The 15,594-nt window shown below is 33.6% G+C and overlaps 1 protein-coding gene across 5 annotated transcripts in view; it reads right to left on the bottom strand.

Moving 5' to 3' along the window:
- The window catches only part of LOC147066928 (uncharacterized), a 95,474-nt gene that overhangs the window by 17,713 nt on the left and 62,167 nt on the right, over positions 1-15,594 (bottom strand). For all 5 annotated transcript variants that reach the window (XM_085954708.1, XM_085954706.1, XM_085954705.1 and 2 more), the window contains exons 3-9: positions 14,315-14,418; positions 6,974-7,123; positions 6,371-6,500; positions 4,647-4,888; positions 4,007-4,202; positions 1,805-1,934; positions 507-619 (exon numbers count right to left, since the gene is read on the bottom strand). In XM_085954708.1, coding sequence (XP_085810834.1) covers positions 507-619; positions 1,805-1,934; positions 4,007-4,202; positions 4,647-4,888; positions 6,371-6,500; positions 6,974-7,123; positions 14,315-14,418 — 1,065 coding nt within the window. The remainder of the gene's footprint in view (positions 1-506; positions 620-1,804; positions 1,935-4,006; positions 4,203-4,646; positions 4,889-6,370; positions 6,501-6,973; positions 7,124-14,314; positions 14,419-15,594) is intronic.

The raw sequence follows: 15,594 nt of genomic DNA on the forward strand, positions 1-15,594 counted from the left end.
TGGTAGCTGGAGATGAGTTGACAGTGCGTATGAGGCCTAATACATCTACACTGGGGCTGTTAAAATTTGTCTCTATCAAAAAATTTGAGAATTACAATCAATTGAAAATTGACATATACTCATCAATAGAATTGTCACATAACTGAATGTGAAAGATATTTTTAATAACAGTCTACATCTCGAAGGCTTATTCCCACATACAAATGGTTTGAACCAATTTGGATCTCAAACCGCACTGTAAATTGTAGCATGTAATTATTTTATTGCAAGCTTGAGCAAGAATGAGTCGATCTTTGATCATTTCACACCATTTGGTGTGGATTGATCAGGTTTGATTTGTGTGCAAAGTACACAAACTGGAAATGTGCATGCGCTGAACATCAGCTTACTATCCATATGCGGGAACAAACCTATAAAATCACAACAATACGACAATATGGCAATCGCTACATTATTATTAGAATTTGTCAAACAGCAAGCAAAATAAAAGTGTTGGATTGACATACCCTCTGTACGCTATGTATGATTAATGTGGATTTGTTGGTGGCCGTGCTCGGACTCCTGTCCAACTCTCGGAGTGCAGATTCAGTCAATTGTGATGTCCCATTCATGGCCACATCTGGAATACAAACAGGTACGGACTCTTTAGGTTGTATGGATATTATCTGTTGCTCTATCTGACTGAATTTCTCTTAGGTATGCTTACATACTTCAGTTTAATAATAAGAATTAAGCCACTGACTTATACGCGGTGTAAATGGAAATTAAGCTATTTTTGATAGTATTGACTTGTGTTCCTGTCCCTACATTATAATGCAATTCGATAAACATTTCATGTAACAACGGCTAGTTAAAATTATCGTAATTAACTAAGATACCCATAGTTTAATTAGAAAATCATACTGGCGCGAATCCAACAGATACAGGTTCAAGTCCCGTCGGGTGTCATATTTTTTTTCTACAAAATGATTTTTTCTAGTGTCTATACATGAGATGTTTTCAAATTATGGATATTCAATATAATATAGAATGTTACATTCTGAAATCCTGTGTCCTATTCGTTGAATAAAAAAAATAGTTTATATATTAAAAATATATTAATTACTCTGTATTGGGAACACTTATTTTTTATATCACGCTTTAAATTTGTAATTTGTCATATTCATCATATACCTATCGTCGTCAAACAGCAAGAACACCTATCTTCAATTTCGCAAATTTTACAGGAGACAAAAAACGAGTTTTCTAAAAAAATATAAAACTGAGAAATATAGTCAGCACACTGTCACCGCCATAGCGATCTGCGAACTTGCGTGATATTGCTATAAAATAAAAAACATCACTTGGTATTGCAAATATGAATAAATGCATTCCGTGTTGAAAATAAACATGTGTGTTAATACAAAAATGTGCCAATGATACAAGAGATTGCAAAAAATAAGAAAAGTTAATTTTACCAAAATATCAAGTTATGTGTTCTTGCAATGTTGACGACGATATGTAAAATAAATAAATTTGTATTTGTAGTAAAGCATTGGGAGGTTTTCTCGACTACACAGTCTTATAAATTGGCTGGTAATTAACACAGGACAGGGATAAGTACAGGATCTGTTTGTCATCTTTTAGTAGACGAGAGAATGCCATGACGAACAGTTGAAATTGATTACTGGCGGTAAAATAAGACTTCTTGATCAGATAACATTTGTGTTCAGATGAAAAATAATGTCAAAAGTAAAAAGTGACGATGCCCAACAGGTGAAGCACGTATATTCACTGAAAACGTTCTACAAAGATCAAGACAAACCGTTTTGTTTGAACATCGTCCTAGTTGTAGTGGTTGTGTGTCCTGTGGGTGAGACGGTTTTCAGAGTCTCCTTCAATTTGAAGGGACGTCCTTCCAGCAGGGGTATATCAGCGCCTTCGATGAAGAGGAACTGGAAAATAAGGTGGTAATGTATTCACAGCAGTGGCGAAGGCTCCATACTAAGCGATTATTTAAAGCTTACCTTCTATTTTCAAGTATTTAATTTATATAAATAAATATCTATATTGTAGGACATTGTAGGTTATAATAAAAATATTGATTGCCATCTATCGTCGTTATTTATAAGTAGAGCTTTTAATTTAGTCATGTTTCGAATCAAAAATAAATGACGGAACGTCCATCGTGAGTGCTATTTTTAGAATTATTTCAACGATAATCCAAGCCGAATTTTCTACCGAAATTCAGTTGCCAACTTCATGCATGTCTGGGTTTTTGTTCGAGACTCAGAAGCGTTAACAGACAAGCTTATTCTTTGAAATGTTGATTTGTTTATTGTCTTTGCTTATCTTTAAAAGCAAATAATAAATAATAAGGATAATTAAAAAAAATAATAACTATTGTGTTCGATCACATATAATTTATAAATTGTTATTAAAAATAAATACTGTATTAATTCGCGATTATTATTTAGGTTACTTCAGTCATAGACAAACATAACATGCTATTCACAGTTTATGTCATTTTGACATGTCAAAGCGGTGGTAAAGGTTTATTTTATAATACAAAATTCATTGTGTTACTGTGAATGTGGATAAATTATCTCATATTGTACCGAAATCATTCGCCAGTGCTTTAAATATATAAGTATTTATTAAATCGTGTAGTGTCCCGGTAGAAAATGTGCGAACGATTGCATTTAAAAATTATCAAAGCTTGACCTTCCAAGGGTTCATTTAGATTTGAATACAGCAAAAAAACTTATATTAGACATTTTCACAACAATTTATAAATGATAAATATTTGTTTTTAACTGGCAGTTATACATTAAACAAACTTTTTTGTTGGCGATGTGTATTGTTTGGTAAAGAAAGTATGCGTGGAATTCTACTGCCATAAGTGATTTAAATAATTTGACAAATTTAGCGGTGAAACCTATGACCAGTGTGTCGTTGTCATTAGTGTGCACCTATTCATCAGTAGTAATATCGTAAGTATTATCTTCTTATTTCCCGTAAGTTACCTGACAAGTGTGCTCTTTTTCTCTGATCTCCACAGCTTACCTCTTTCCAAAAGTCACCCTTCGCCACTGATTCACAGTGACATAAGTGATTGAGGCCTAGAACTGACAAATGGCCAATGTGCCAACAATTTCACAAAACAGTAATTTCAAATTGAATTTCTTTCATATAGGACATAGGTGTATACCTAATAAAAAATAATATCTGCATAATATTATGAAAATGGTTACGTTTGAAAGAATTAATTTACTCTTTAATATTACGCTGTAAGATATTAACTGTACCTACCTTACATATTATAGATAATTACGATAAAAAGAACTTTTTATATACAATGTTTTTAAATTTTCTGTTGAATCATATAAACTTGACTTGACTAGCTTAAACGATCAAAAAAATTGTACTTGATAGAAATACTGAATAATGAAATGTATATATTATTTAATAATTTAGTTGCTAGGACCCCTAGCAACCAATATTGGTATCGAAATAACTTTTCATACAAAACAGAATTAACTAAAAATGAATTCAATTCTACTTAAAGATGGCTAAAAGTATTAAAATAATGCATTGGCATCGTGTTCTGATATATTCTAAAAGTTTCAAATGTCTAGCTAGTTGGGAAGTTAGTTAAAAATCGATTGCAAGATTTGTACCGGACAAACAACCACCAGACAAATAAGAATACGACCTAAGAAAAACGTTGTAAAAATACATAATTTTAAAAACCCTCACATACATCCCTATTAAAAAAAATCCTAGATAAAAAGTAGAATCTAGGATTTCTTATGATAATTATGTTCCTGAAGTTTTCAAAATTATGTATTTTCTATGATAAGGTACAGGTTCCTCAATTATGAAAAGCATCAATCAACACGGTCCTAAAAAATACTTTCAATCTCATAGGGATTTTCAAAAGTTCAAGTTTCAGTGAACCCTTCATACTTTATATGTCAAATAACTTTTTAGATATAAAAAAGTTGTGCCGTGACATTGTATTCACCTCAACAGTGAGTACTCCAGAAACGGGATCCTCTTGCAGGGGTCGGGATTGTAAAGTGATGAGCTGCCTTTGCGAAGGACTGACAAGGAGTTCTTCCACTCCCACTATGCCCAGACCCAAGAAGACAGGGGAGCTGCTGCTGGGACCCTTGTCGAAAATTTCAAACAGGAGCTCGGCGGTGTGAGGAGAAAGATCGCTAAAATAAATAATATATATTATCAGATCAAATTTTTAGTGTTAACTGAAAGAACTGATATATTTTTATGGTGACAGAGCATAGGCATTATTATTAACACCCCCAAAAGCTTCGGTTCCATTTCACATTTTTTCAAGACACCATCGCACAGTACAAAAATACGCATTGCTTTACATACATACTGCATAATTATGACCGTTCTGTTTAACAATGCATCAGACACTAAGATAAATACATAAAGCCGCATTTAGACCAAGCGAGCGAATGTTTGTTCTTCCCCCACTCCAGCGAAATTCTTATGCTCGCTCAACAAAAAGCGTTTACGTCAAGAGAATTTCGCTAGAGTGGGAGAAGAACAAACATTCGCTCGCTTGGTCTAAATGCGGCTTAAGACAATACCACCTTATGATAATATTTTTAAGATGTCCAGGTAATTAAACTTACAATAGGAAGTGCTCGTCCCAGAAGGGAGCCTCAGTGTCTTTCTTGACGCTGGTCTGGTTCCTCTGCGGAGGGTCATCCATCTCAACCACACAGTACGGCATGGAGCATCCGGTGGGCACTTTCAAGCCCAGCTGCTTCGCAGACACCACCTTCACGAGGAGTCGCTTGTCACCTGCCAGGAGTTGCTCGTCATAGCCATGCTGGCCAATTGGTGTTGATGTGTAAAGCGGATTTTGACCCATCTATGATAATAATGTTGAGATAATCGTTTAAAGTCAAAAGAAATATTTTAGTGTACAATGATTAATTTTATTGATAAGAATACAATTATTTCCTTAACAGCGTACTTCAGTGAAACGGCAAATAATTTTCAACAGTAGGTGTGATGAATTTCTTACTAGTCGCCAATTGGAGATGGACAGTCGAGGTGTCCGCACGTCGATTTGTTTTGTCATGGCGTCGGATGAAAATATTCTTAAATCGTGTAAAGATGACTAAAAAACTTTACGTATGTACTTAAAAAAGAAAACATGTCAATGAATATACTATTATTATTAGTAATATAACAATAAACATAACATTAAATGGACTTTTTTTAATTTTTATGACAAATTATATTTCGTTCGGCACGTGTCATTTGCACAATCAGCGCATCGCCTAGCCACGGTCTTTTTAGACCATGCCTCAACTGAAGCCTTAAAAGTTCCTAGACAAAATATGTTTAATGGTTATGAAAAAGAATGCTATACTGCTTTTGGTATCCCTGTAAATTTAGTCTCCCAGGATAGATGACATGTATAGCTGTCTTGCTGCAATCTTTCCAATTGAGGAGAAAAGAAATTCCAAATTACAGTACAATCGGTTGCCATCAACGATTAGTCCAGCACAATTTCATCTTGGAAGAAATACGGGCCTATTATACCGCCAGACCAAAGTCTGCACCAGACACTTTTTCCGAATGCAACGGACGCACACGAGGTGGATGATCTGTCGTTTCAAATTTATGAACGATGCCAACCTCACGTAACGCACAAAACGTTTAATCGAACACTGATTTTGATAATAAAGTTTAATTATTACGGAATGTTGTTAAATTGTATAGATACAACTCACACCATATTAACAAATGGTAAACACAGATGAATACAATTGTCAGAAAATGATGACAAAAGTTTTTGATTCATAAATCAACAAAAGACATCGTTCGCCTATTAAAAAATTTTATAGGTGGAAAGTACACAAATACAATTCTTCCCATGCACAAGAAATAGACGGGGTTAACTTAAATATTGTCTATAATCGCTCACGCCGGACAGTCTTGTCATCACTTCTCTCCTAAATTATTGAGACATATTTACGATACAATATATTTATAATTTTGTTCTCTTTTATCTGCCTTGCCACCGTCTCTTTAGTACCTGAATAGATCATGCAAAACCACTAATTTGACAAGCGACTAAGGGTCATTATTTAAAAATTTTACTTTCAGTACGACTTCTATAATTTGGCTGACATGTCACAGTTCATAAATCCCCCTACCCCTTTTTATACATCTCTGTACACCAACTCTCCACTTCCGATGCGGCACTAATATATGTGTCAAAAAGAAAAGTCATACTGTAATAATTCTCTCTTGACAGTATATGATACCTTCATGGAGATAACCTTGTATTTGGGTTATAAAAATAATTTAAATATAAAGTAACCGAGGACCATTTACTCACCATAGCATCATAATGCATGGGCAGCATCCTGGACGGAGTTTCAGAGACCCGCCTCATTCGAGGACAGGTCGGATAGTGACCCAAACTGAACATCACTTGGGTGTTACGGAGAGCCCCCACAACCACCTCACTAGAAAACAATCCAAAGAATTTTATATAGAAATGGCATCAATAATTATTTCTTGTAAATATTAATATTACATAACATGGAAACATACTTAGACAAAAAATACCTTGAACACAATGGGATTCAACATACATCATTCACCTGAGTGAAGTAGGTATTAAAGATTACTAAATGTAATTCATAGATGGCTTCTGGATTTACTCAAAATATTTCAACATGACGTTCTTTATTACACAATTTTAGTTTTTATTATTTTTATTTCTAGCTAGAGTCTAACTAAATGGTAAATTTAAGCGAATGTGTACGACAAGTTCTAGCAAAAAGCAAATGTATCATGTTACGCTTTCTTGGCATATTCACAATTTTGTCAAAACAGAGATGATGTATAACAAGACCTTTATGTCTGTCATTTAATATTATCTTTTTGGAGAGGACAAAAGTAATGCCTGCAGAATTGAAGCGAAAAAATTTCTTACCTAATAACTTCCTGAAGCTGCGCCTCATCAGTGTTGTTTCTTAAAGCGCCGACTGGTGCGAGAGCCACTTTAACGTCAGGCCATCCATCGCACCGCAGTTCGCCTGTCAGTTTCTCTGTTATGCATACCACGTGCATGCGCGCTCGGAATCTGAAACGAGCATTATACATTCAGAATTGTTATACATTTTCTTTATCTACAATTTATAATATTTCTACCAAACTATTCCGAATTAATTAATGCATGGTAGTCGTAATAAACATTAACGATAAAATACAAACTCTTAAAGCAATTAACATTAATTAATATATCGATCAGGACTGCAAACACAATTAAACGGATGGTTAATATTGAATCGAACTGTCAAATAAGGTAGAAATGACAAAAATGACTTTGTTTCAAAACCATCACACAAAATAAAGTCAAAATCAATAAATAGCATTTTTGCTTTTCATTATTTGTCATTATTTTAAAAATAGAAGTAAGTAGTTAAGTTTAGGTCAGGTACAGTGGAACGTGGGTTTTACGTGCCCAGATTTCACGTTTTCCCATTATTTGTGTGTAGTTTCTACAGCCCTGTTTTATTTTAGCATCCATTTAATTTCTGATTGTACATTTTTATTTCACAAAATTTACGTCTGAAATACATATTCATAATTCAATTCAAATTAAAAATTCAATCTATCTTATCACAATTCAATTGCGTATGTATGTACATAAATGCACAGCATCATTAAAATTTTAAGTCACAGACGAATGCACCATTCTTATTTAGAGACATCTGCAGTGTACAAGGCTGAGTTTATACAACGCAGTTGGTAGGCAAGCTTTTTCTATAACCATGGTGGGCATACAGTATTTTTCTGTTTTAGTTTGAATGCAAGCGCACTCGCTCATTTAAAAACAATGAGATAACACACTCAGCCAGTCGCAATCGGTCGCTGAATACAGATTTAATTAAATATTATCATTTTTCATTATAATTGTTTACATCATATCATTTTTACGGTTTGACTGTTAAGTTGTTTTGTGTTGATTACAACAAAAGAAGATGATATGAGGTACAAACGAGGCCCTAAAATATCTATGGCCTAATAAGCTATTTTAGTAGCATTGATGATGTACAAGATGAAACCTTCAACTTAATATATAATACTGAGAGTTTTATATAAACAAGCCAAAATATAATATACTAAACCAATTTGAATGATTTTGAATCAAACATCAAATAAAATAATAATAAAAATATAAGTAGTCAAAATCGGAAGTTTCACTATACTATGATGACATTGTGGTTCTAAATGTATTACTGAATAGACATGCCTCTCTTACCATTATTACAACAGAAAACAGTGAAAGTATAATATAATATAACTACATAGTATGTTGTGAGTGACTTTATAGCGTAAATACATTAATGTGTATGATGTAAATTGTAAATATACATAGGTGCTACATCTCAACCCACGGATTGAATTAAACACGTGATATGAAGAGATTTACGTGAAACAAAAATAGTTATCGTAACTTATACGGAGTGGTGTTGCAATAGTTAATACACCTCTGCCAATAAAGCTGTGGAGGCTGGATACGATTTGATTGCGAAATAAATTATTTTCAAATAATGATGTTCCCAACGAATATCCCAATGATATTAAAAATACCTTTTATATAATATAGACGAAGCCTAAATATATATAATGAATGATATATAATAATAATTTTTTCTATTGGTTATAATATATTTTCTCAGAAGGGTTATCAAAATTATGTTTGTTCAATAATTAGAATGTGACATTCTTAAATCTTGTGAATCATTCGTTGAATAAAAAAAATGGTTAATTAAAAATTATTAGCAAGTTCAAGTTACAACAAAAAATCTTGGAGTGATCCGTGACGTCCGTTGGTAATTAAAGTAATACATACTTAAATTAAAAATACAAAAGCCGATCGCCAATAGTAATTCAATTTGTCTATGTGCATGGGTGCAAAACCCGAGAGATGCAGGTGTGTTTTCAAAAATATGTATGTTCAATAATTATTACAATGTTACATTCTTAAATCTTGTGAATTATTTGTTGAATAAAAAAAATAGTTAATATAATACATACTTATCCATGTACTACATAATTATCGGTCTATTAAAAGTTCGATAAAGCAGTAAACAATGTTTCTGATGGTGAATAATAAATTTATTGCTTTGTTGAAATGGAAATTTAGGTCATCGTACCTGCGTACATAACCAACTCATTATCACTGTGTGCGTATTTTTCTTTTATTATTATGAAGGTACTATGTCTTCAAGTGCTGGTGTCGATAAGTAACGTTAACAAATTTAAATGTTTGTTTGCTATAATGATAAAATTAACACCTGAGGATACTAGTTGCAAAGTCAGTTATCTCCGTATACTTACATTTAGAGAACTCCAAATAGAAATATTTTGATTCACAAAATATATTATTTAATAATTTAAAAATTAAAAAGCAATGACTTAACCGGTTCTATACCTTCAGCGAGTTTTCTCGCTCTATGAGGCCGTGATCAACAGGCAGCACATACAAAATTCGCGAGTTATCTCGTCCGACTTTAAACTCAAATTACTAGCCACTGTCACTTGATTTGCATAATCTAAAAAATTAAACACACAATCATATTCTGTTTGAATAATTATGAAATACCAAGCCACAAATTATCGGTATTATAGCGATTTTAGTAAGAGCTTCGCCCTACATTAAACGTGTGTCGTTAAAACTTTGTGGCCTGTCAGATATTGCCATAGTAATATCGTGAGGCATAGAAAAGGTTAAAATAAATTCAATTACTAGAAAAACATATTTTGTTATTGGTCTAATAATAATATAGTGTTATCCTAATACATCAATAAGGCTTGTAAACTGACATTTTGTTTTGATTTCAGTAACAAGCGTTTCATTTAATTTAAATATTTGATGTTTTAATGCATTACTATAGGGAAAAAGGTTTTTCTTAAAATCTATAGATAACAATATTCTCTTGTTGCTTGAAAAACTAAGATAGTGGAATCCGTAACCTTCAAGAGGCCCCTATATCATTCATAACATTATAGACAGAGCAACAACAAAATCATGATTTTTTCCGAGGACTATGAGACCATGTCCCGAGCTTCCTCATTCTGTATACAAGCAGACTCGCTGATCAGATGACTCCCCACAACTTTTGGGCCCCATCGCTCCTGATCTTGAAATGTGATTTGGAATCATTTCGTTGGGTCGAGACAGTAATAATTTTCGCACACGACTCGGTCGGTCAACAATTGGATGACAGTCGGGGTTGCAGATTATAAAGAACATATGAAAATACCGAAAATAGGATTCGGCTTCTGAGATTGCATGTGGGGAGTGTTCTGTCATTATTTTCAATAGGATGCGAGTTTGCCATTTAAGTAATAAAGATTGCCTGACTTAATTCATTATTTTAACAGATAATAATACAAAACAAAAATAATATTATGCTAGTAAATAGTGTTACTTGTCCAAATCAGTATTGCCAACTGTCGTTGACAAAAACATGCCAGACAGGGTACGAAAACAATCTATTTGGCAGGAAAAAACGCTAGAATTTGTGAAAATAAAATTGTAAAAATTAAAAAAAATAATGGGTAAAACAAAATTAATGAATACTAAGTGTCAAAAAAAATTTAAGTATAGACAACCAACTTTGCAACTAATACACTAATATTAACTCACTTAGCAGATTTACTGGCCACATATTAAATTTATAAGTAAATGATCGCTTATATTGGTGACGTTAACGAAATAATATGTATTGTATTTGAAAACCACGGGGATTTATATCTTTTCTTTCACTTACTCCCGATGCTGACCGTGAGTGACGCAATACGAATCAAGGAAAAAAAAATAGGAATTGCTAATGCTTTCCCTTCAAAATCGCAATGAAATGATATTATATTACAACTGAATGTACATGGTTTTTACATTTTGTATGGGCCAATGATGTGATCGATTAAAATCCATTACACGTCGTATATGCCTGCTATGCATCAATGACTTATATTTAAATAGTATATACCTACCAGAGCGGTCAACGATGATAAACGTTTGATCACCCTATATATTCCATAATATAATCTTTCCATGCGAGGGAAAGGATAGTTTTACTAGGCACAGATAATTCTGCATAAATTAATGCAATAGAATGAATATGACATGACACATTGCTTGAATATCAAGAAAGATGTAATTACGTAGGTCATACAAAACCACACTGATTGATCTAATAAGGAGTGTCAATGTGTCATGCCTGGAAGATACTATAATATGTACCTACTGAACTACAAAAATGATTTCATGGAAGATAAAATACCTGAAGAGTAGCGAGTAGGAGGAGGCTTAAGCGTTGGACTATAACGCCGTGGGTGCCAGGTTCGAATCCTGGGTCTGGCAAGTACACATATTGTTTTTCAATTTGTGTGTGTCAGGGTATGGACCTAATAGGTTGAGCAAGTGGCTGACATACATTTCTCGTAAAAAAAAATCTGTCAATACAAACCTCTACTCTGTGGAGGCCCATATGATCCTATTAGGATCGGACATGGTCGAAAGAAAAGAAAAGAAAAAGAGGAGTATCGCAAAATATTTAAAAAACTAAATGTTTAGTCAGGTCATGTCTATTTGAAATTTTTATTTTGATAAAATTTACAAGCTAATTATGTTATTTACGAGTAGGTAAATGTTTGTAAATGACAGAATAATGTTAAAATATATATTTCAGATGCTATGCCCACTATACTAGTAATTCCCAAAAAAAATATATGGTAGGTATGTTTAAAGCAGAAATTCTCAAACTTATTTGGTCCACTACCCCCTTTTCAGAAAAAATAATACGACAAAAGGAAATGTAATTAAAAACTTTGGTGCTATAGCCCATAATTCAGGATAAATCTGCCTTCCCACTGACAGCTTGAGGTAACCATCATTGAATTTAAATTTCATCTCTTCATTTGCTGCTACTTCAATCAGTTTTTTCTAAAAAAATTAAAGATTGTTGTGTTTGAACTTAAAAATGGGTCCAAAACCCAATTTTTCAATCAAATTTTCTTTTATTTTATTTTACTTCCACCACCCTTTTATTTATGTTCCAATTGCTTCTGAGGCTATTAATTCCCCCTGGATTACTCCAGCGTGATGTTGGATGTTATCGCCCACTTTAGGAAACACTGGTCTAAAGCATAGTCTAGACCAAAAACATCTGCATATGAAAAATGACTTCCATCCGTGTCATATAAAAATAGACACACATTAAATTTATATCAGAACATATTGAAAGTTTGAAAACAATTTTGATACAACTATTGAACAGTTTGAATACAATGTTCAATGTTCACCAAACCGATGTATCTTCATCTTTATTAGGCAGAATGAACCATCACATGGCTGTTTTTGCAATGGCAAACACTATTTCTAATCGCTGAATTCAGAAGATGTCCCAGCGTTTATGATTAATATAATATACTTAGGTAGTGTACCTAAACATATTCTATTAATTCAACTTGACACGGGTGACCTGCTGTTTCTCAATAATACAATATTGAACGTTGACCCTCTGACAGAATTAATGAGCAAACGATGATAATGGCAAGAATGACCTCACCTAACAAATAAGTCACCGAAGAAGATGAAACAACATTGTACAAACAGCTTGCAGTATTTGTTTATGGATGTAAAGAAATGATAGCTTATACGCAAATTAAACACAGGTACAAAGTATATTAAACTCAATGAATTTTGTTAAACATAGCTTATGCCATATAGGGTGAGGTGTAAGTCGGACAGACAGGCATGATGATTTTCGTATGCTTATTTTCATCCACCATTTTGACTAGACTATTGTGGGGGAAGCAATTCTCGGGATCATGAACGGTCTGGTTATGTCGAATGACAATCATTTTGAGCTGTCAAGCTGTGTAAATAAGCAAGAGACATGCGCTTACATCCAACCGTTGCCGACCCTGCAAGAACTTAGTCGAACCTATTAATAAAATTGAATCACGAGTAGGTAAAGATGTCAGATAGCAGCGGTGGAGTGTTGAGGTGAGGTGCAGGTAAAGAGTTCGTTCTGTATATTATCTGTCTAATTTTTTCTCTCTCATTAGTACACTAAAAAATAAAAATATCTAATTAAGTTTGTCTAAGGAGATGCCCATGACCCGCCTATGCGTATTGCTTTTTCCTTCAGTATGTGTGTGTTGGATCTAGAACGATGGGTTGATCACATAACCAATCATCATAAAAGTCAGTTAAAATAACTCAAAGAAAGGTCCATACACAATGTCTTGGAATGGAACGGAGATTAAGAAATAGTAAGGATTCATAAATATGTAGTAGTGAGATATCCAAAACTTGCCATGCCCCACCCCCCGAATATTACCTGAACCTACCTTTAAGCGTCAATTACATTGAGCTTTTTTACGAGCTGATTATTGGCAAATTTATAATCTGCCTGTAAATTCGCCCAGTGTAATCATCGAACAAGCTAATAAGCAGGTTGTAAACACTCCACCGAGAAAAGTTGAAAGCCGGTCAACTTTATAAGCTACACGCCGGCTTGTGGGCGTATCGCGTCTGCGCAGTAGAGCGTGGTGGTGGAAAAACGAACTACTCATTTTGAAATTTACCTTTTTGACGTTTAATGGAAACATTATTATGGAGCGTAGCGACCTCCCGGCAAAAAAACGAACTACGTTCCGTCAAAATCGCTCGCTGGCTTGTGGCTTATCAGCGAATGGAAAATTTTGTGTGTAATCATGAAATCGCAGTAGCTGAACCGCCCGCTTTTAAATTTGCCAATAATCAGCTCATAAAAAAGCTCAATGTAATTGACGCTTTAGATAGACTTGACACTAATTATTACACTGTGTTTTTGGTCCTTTTTTTAATGCTAATAAGGGATGAAGCAAAGCCGCTGTCAGATGGCAAAATGATCCCAATTATAATTACCTACCATTAAATCTCTTAGATAACACAATAATTTCTGATACCGCACTGTAAGCATCTGTCAAACTATTACGAGAGTATCATTTGTTTTCTTTCACAACCCGATTAAAATAAACAATTCCTTCGATTTTTTAAATTTAGAATTTGCGTTTATACGTGTATGTTTAATGTATTCTCCTTATCGCCCTCTCTATAACACATTTTCATGTTTTCTCTGATATTTTACAAATAATTCAAGGTCATTAATATATAAGGTACCATTTCACTACTATAAATTGGATAATTTAAACATGACAGTTAGCTATGTGTGAAGTAGGTACAAAATAAACAGTAAATATTCATTATCACCTGTTGACGTTGACTCTGTAGTGCGCTACCTCCACTTTGTCACCTTTCTGCCTAAAAGCCTTGAGCTGCAGAGCTGGAGTGGCCTCAAAGTCACACGTGATTGTCTGAAAGGAAAACAAAATGGCTTATATACAAGAAAAATATAAACACTTTTGATACAATCATAATAGGTACTTATTGTGATGAGCGACAATGAAAAAGAACAAGCTATTCGTCATCATCATCAGTCGAAGGTTACCCCTAGCTCATTCTAATATTCTCAGTCCCGGAGTGTTCACTGCCGTTAACATTATCGATCCAGTGGGTTTTATTTTCTTTGGTACCACTGTATGACTGCATTTTTCCAGCAGTTATCCATTTGTTGAGCGATATGTCCAGCCCATTTATATTTCAACAGCGTGGAGACCTCTTCATATTACTCCCACACTAGACCCCCCCCCTTAGCGCCTAACCTCCTTTCACAACTTAAGCAAAATCAAAGATTATAATAATTATACAGTGTTTAAGTTCTCTTGCTATATTATTTCAAACATTAAAAGTAGTTGAATTTTATGTAATAATACCTAAGTGATTTTGCGAACAAGAGAGGAAGAGGAGTGTCATTGAAATAACGAACAATTTTTAAAGTTCCGATTTAATAAGTATATTTTTATGGGTTCTTTCTTAATTTGAATAAACTCATGGCCCCTTCAAAAGTTAATTCAGCCCTATCTATATCATGGCCACCTTAAAAATTTGCCTATTTGTGCCCTACAAGGAATACGTATCAACCCCAAACAGGTTGAGGTACAGCGTTCTGTATCACAAAACTTAATACAATAAAATTTTAGTATGGTTGAATCTGCAACTTTTTTTACTGGAGGTACCTATGTCTTTTGTCACCAAGGCAACGTAATTACTTAATTACCGGGAATCATGTTTTTTACGATCCATTATCAAAAATTTAGTACCAACTGCTTATTTTGCAAGCGATTGTAAAAAAATATTTTCATTCCCACGACTTATGTCTAGTGTTAGCATTAGCTATTAATAAACATGACATGAGAAAACACTTATTGCATTTTGCATTAAGTATACCTACTATTAACTAGGGTTTGCAATCCCGGAATCCCGGTAGATTTATTGATCCCGAAATTCCGGGATTAACCTACATACGATTTTTATCAGAAATATAAAGATACAACATGGATGCAGAGATGTATTAGATTCTCACCAAATCGGTATAAAAATACACGAAAATTTTGACACTACATTTCAATAGTTTTTTCATTATTTTTAGG

The sequence above is a fragment of the Rhyacophila brunnea genome, unplaced genomic scaffold, assembly GCF_057557595.1.
Source record: "Rhyacophila brunnea isolate RB1 unplaced genomic scaffold, BYU_Rbru_1.0 scaffold_4, whole genome shotgun sequence".
Classification (NCBI taxonomy): domain Eukaryota; kingdom Metazoa; phylum Arthropoda; class Insecta; order Trichoptera; family Rhyacophilidae; genus Rhyacophila; species Rhyacophila brunnea.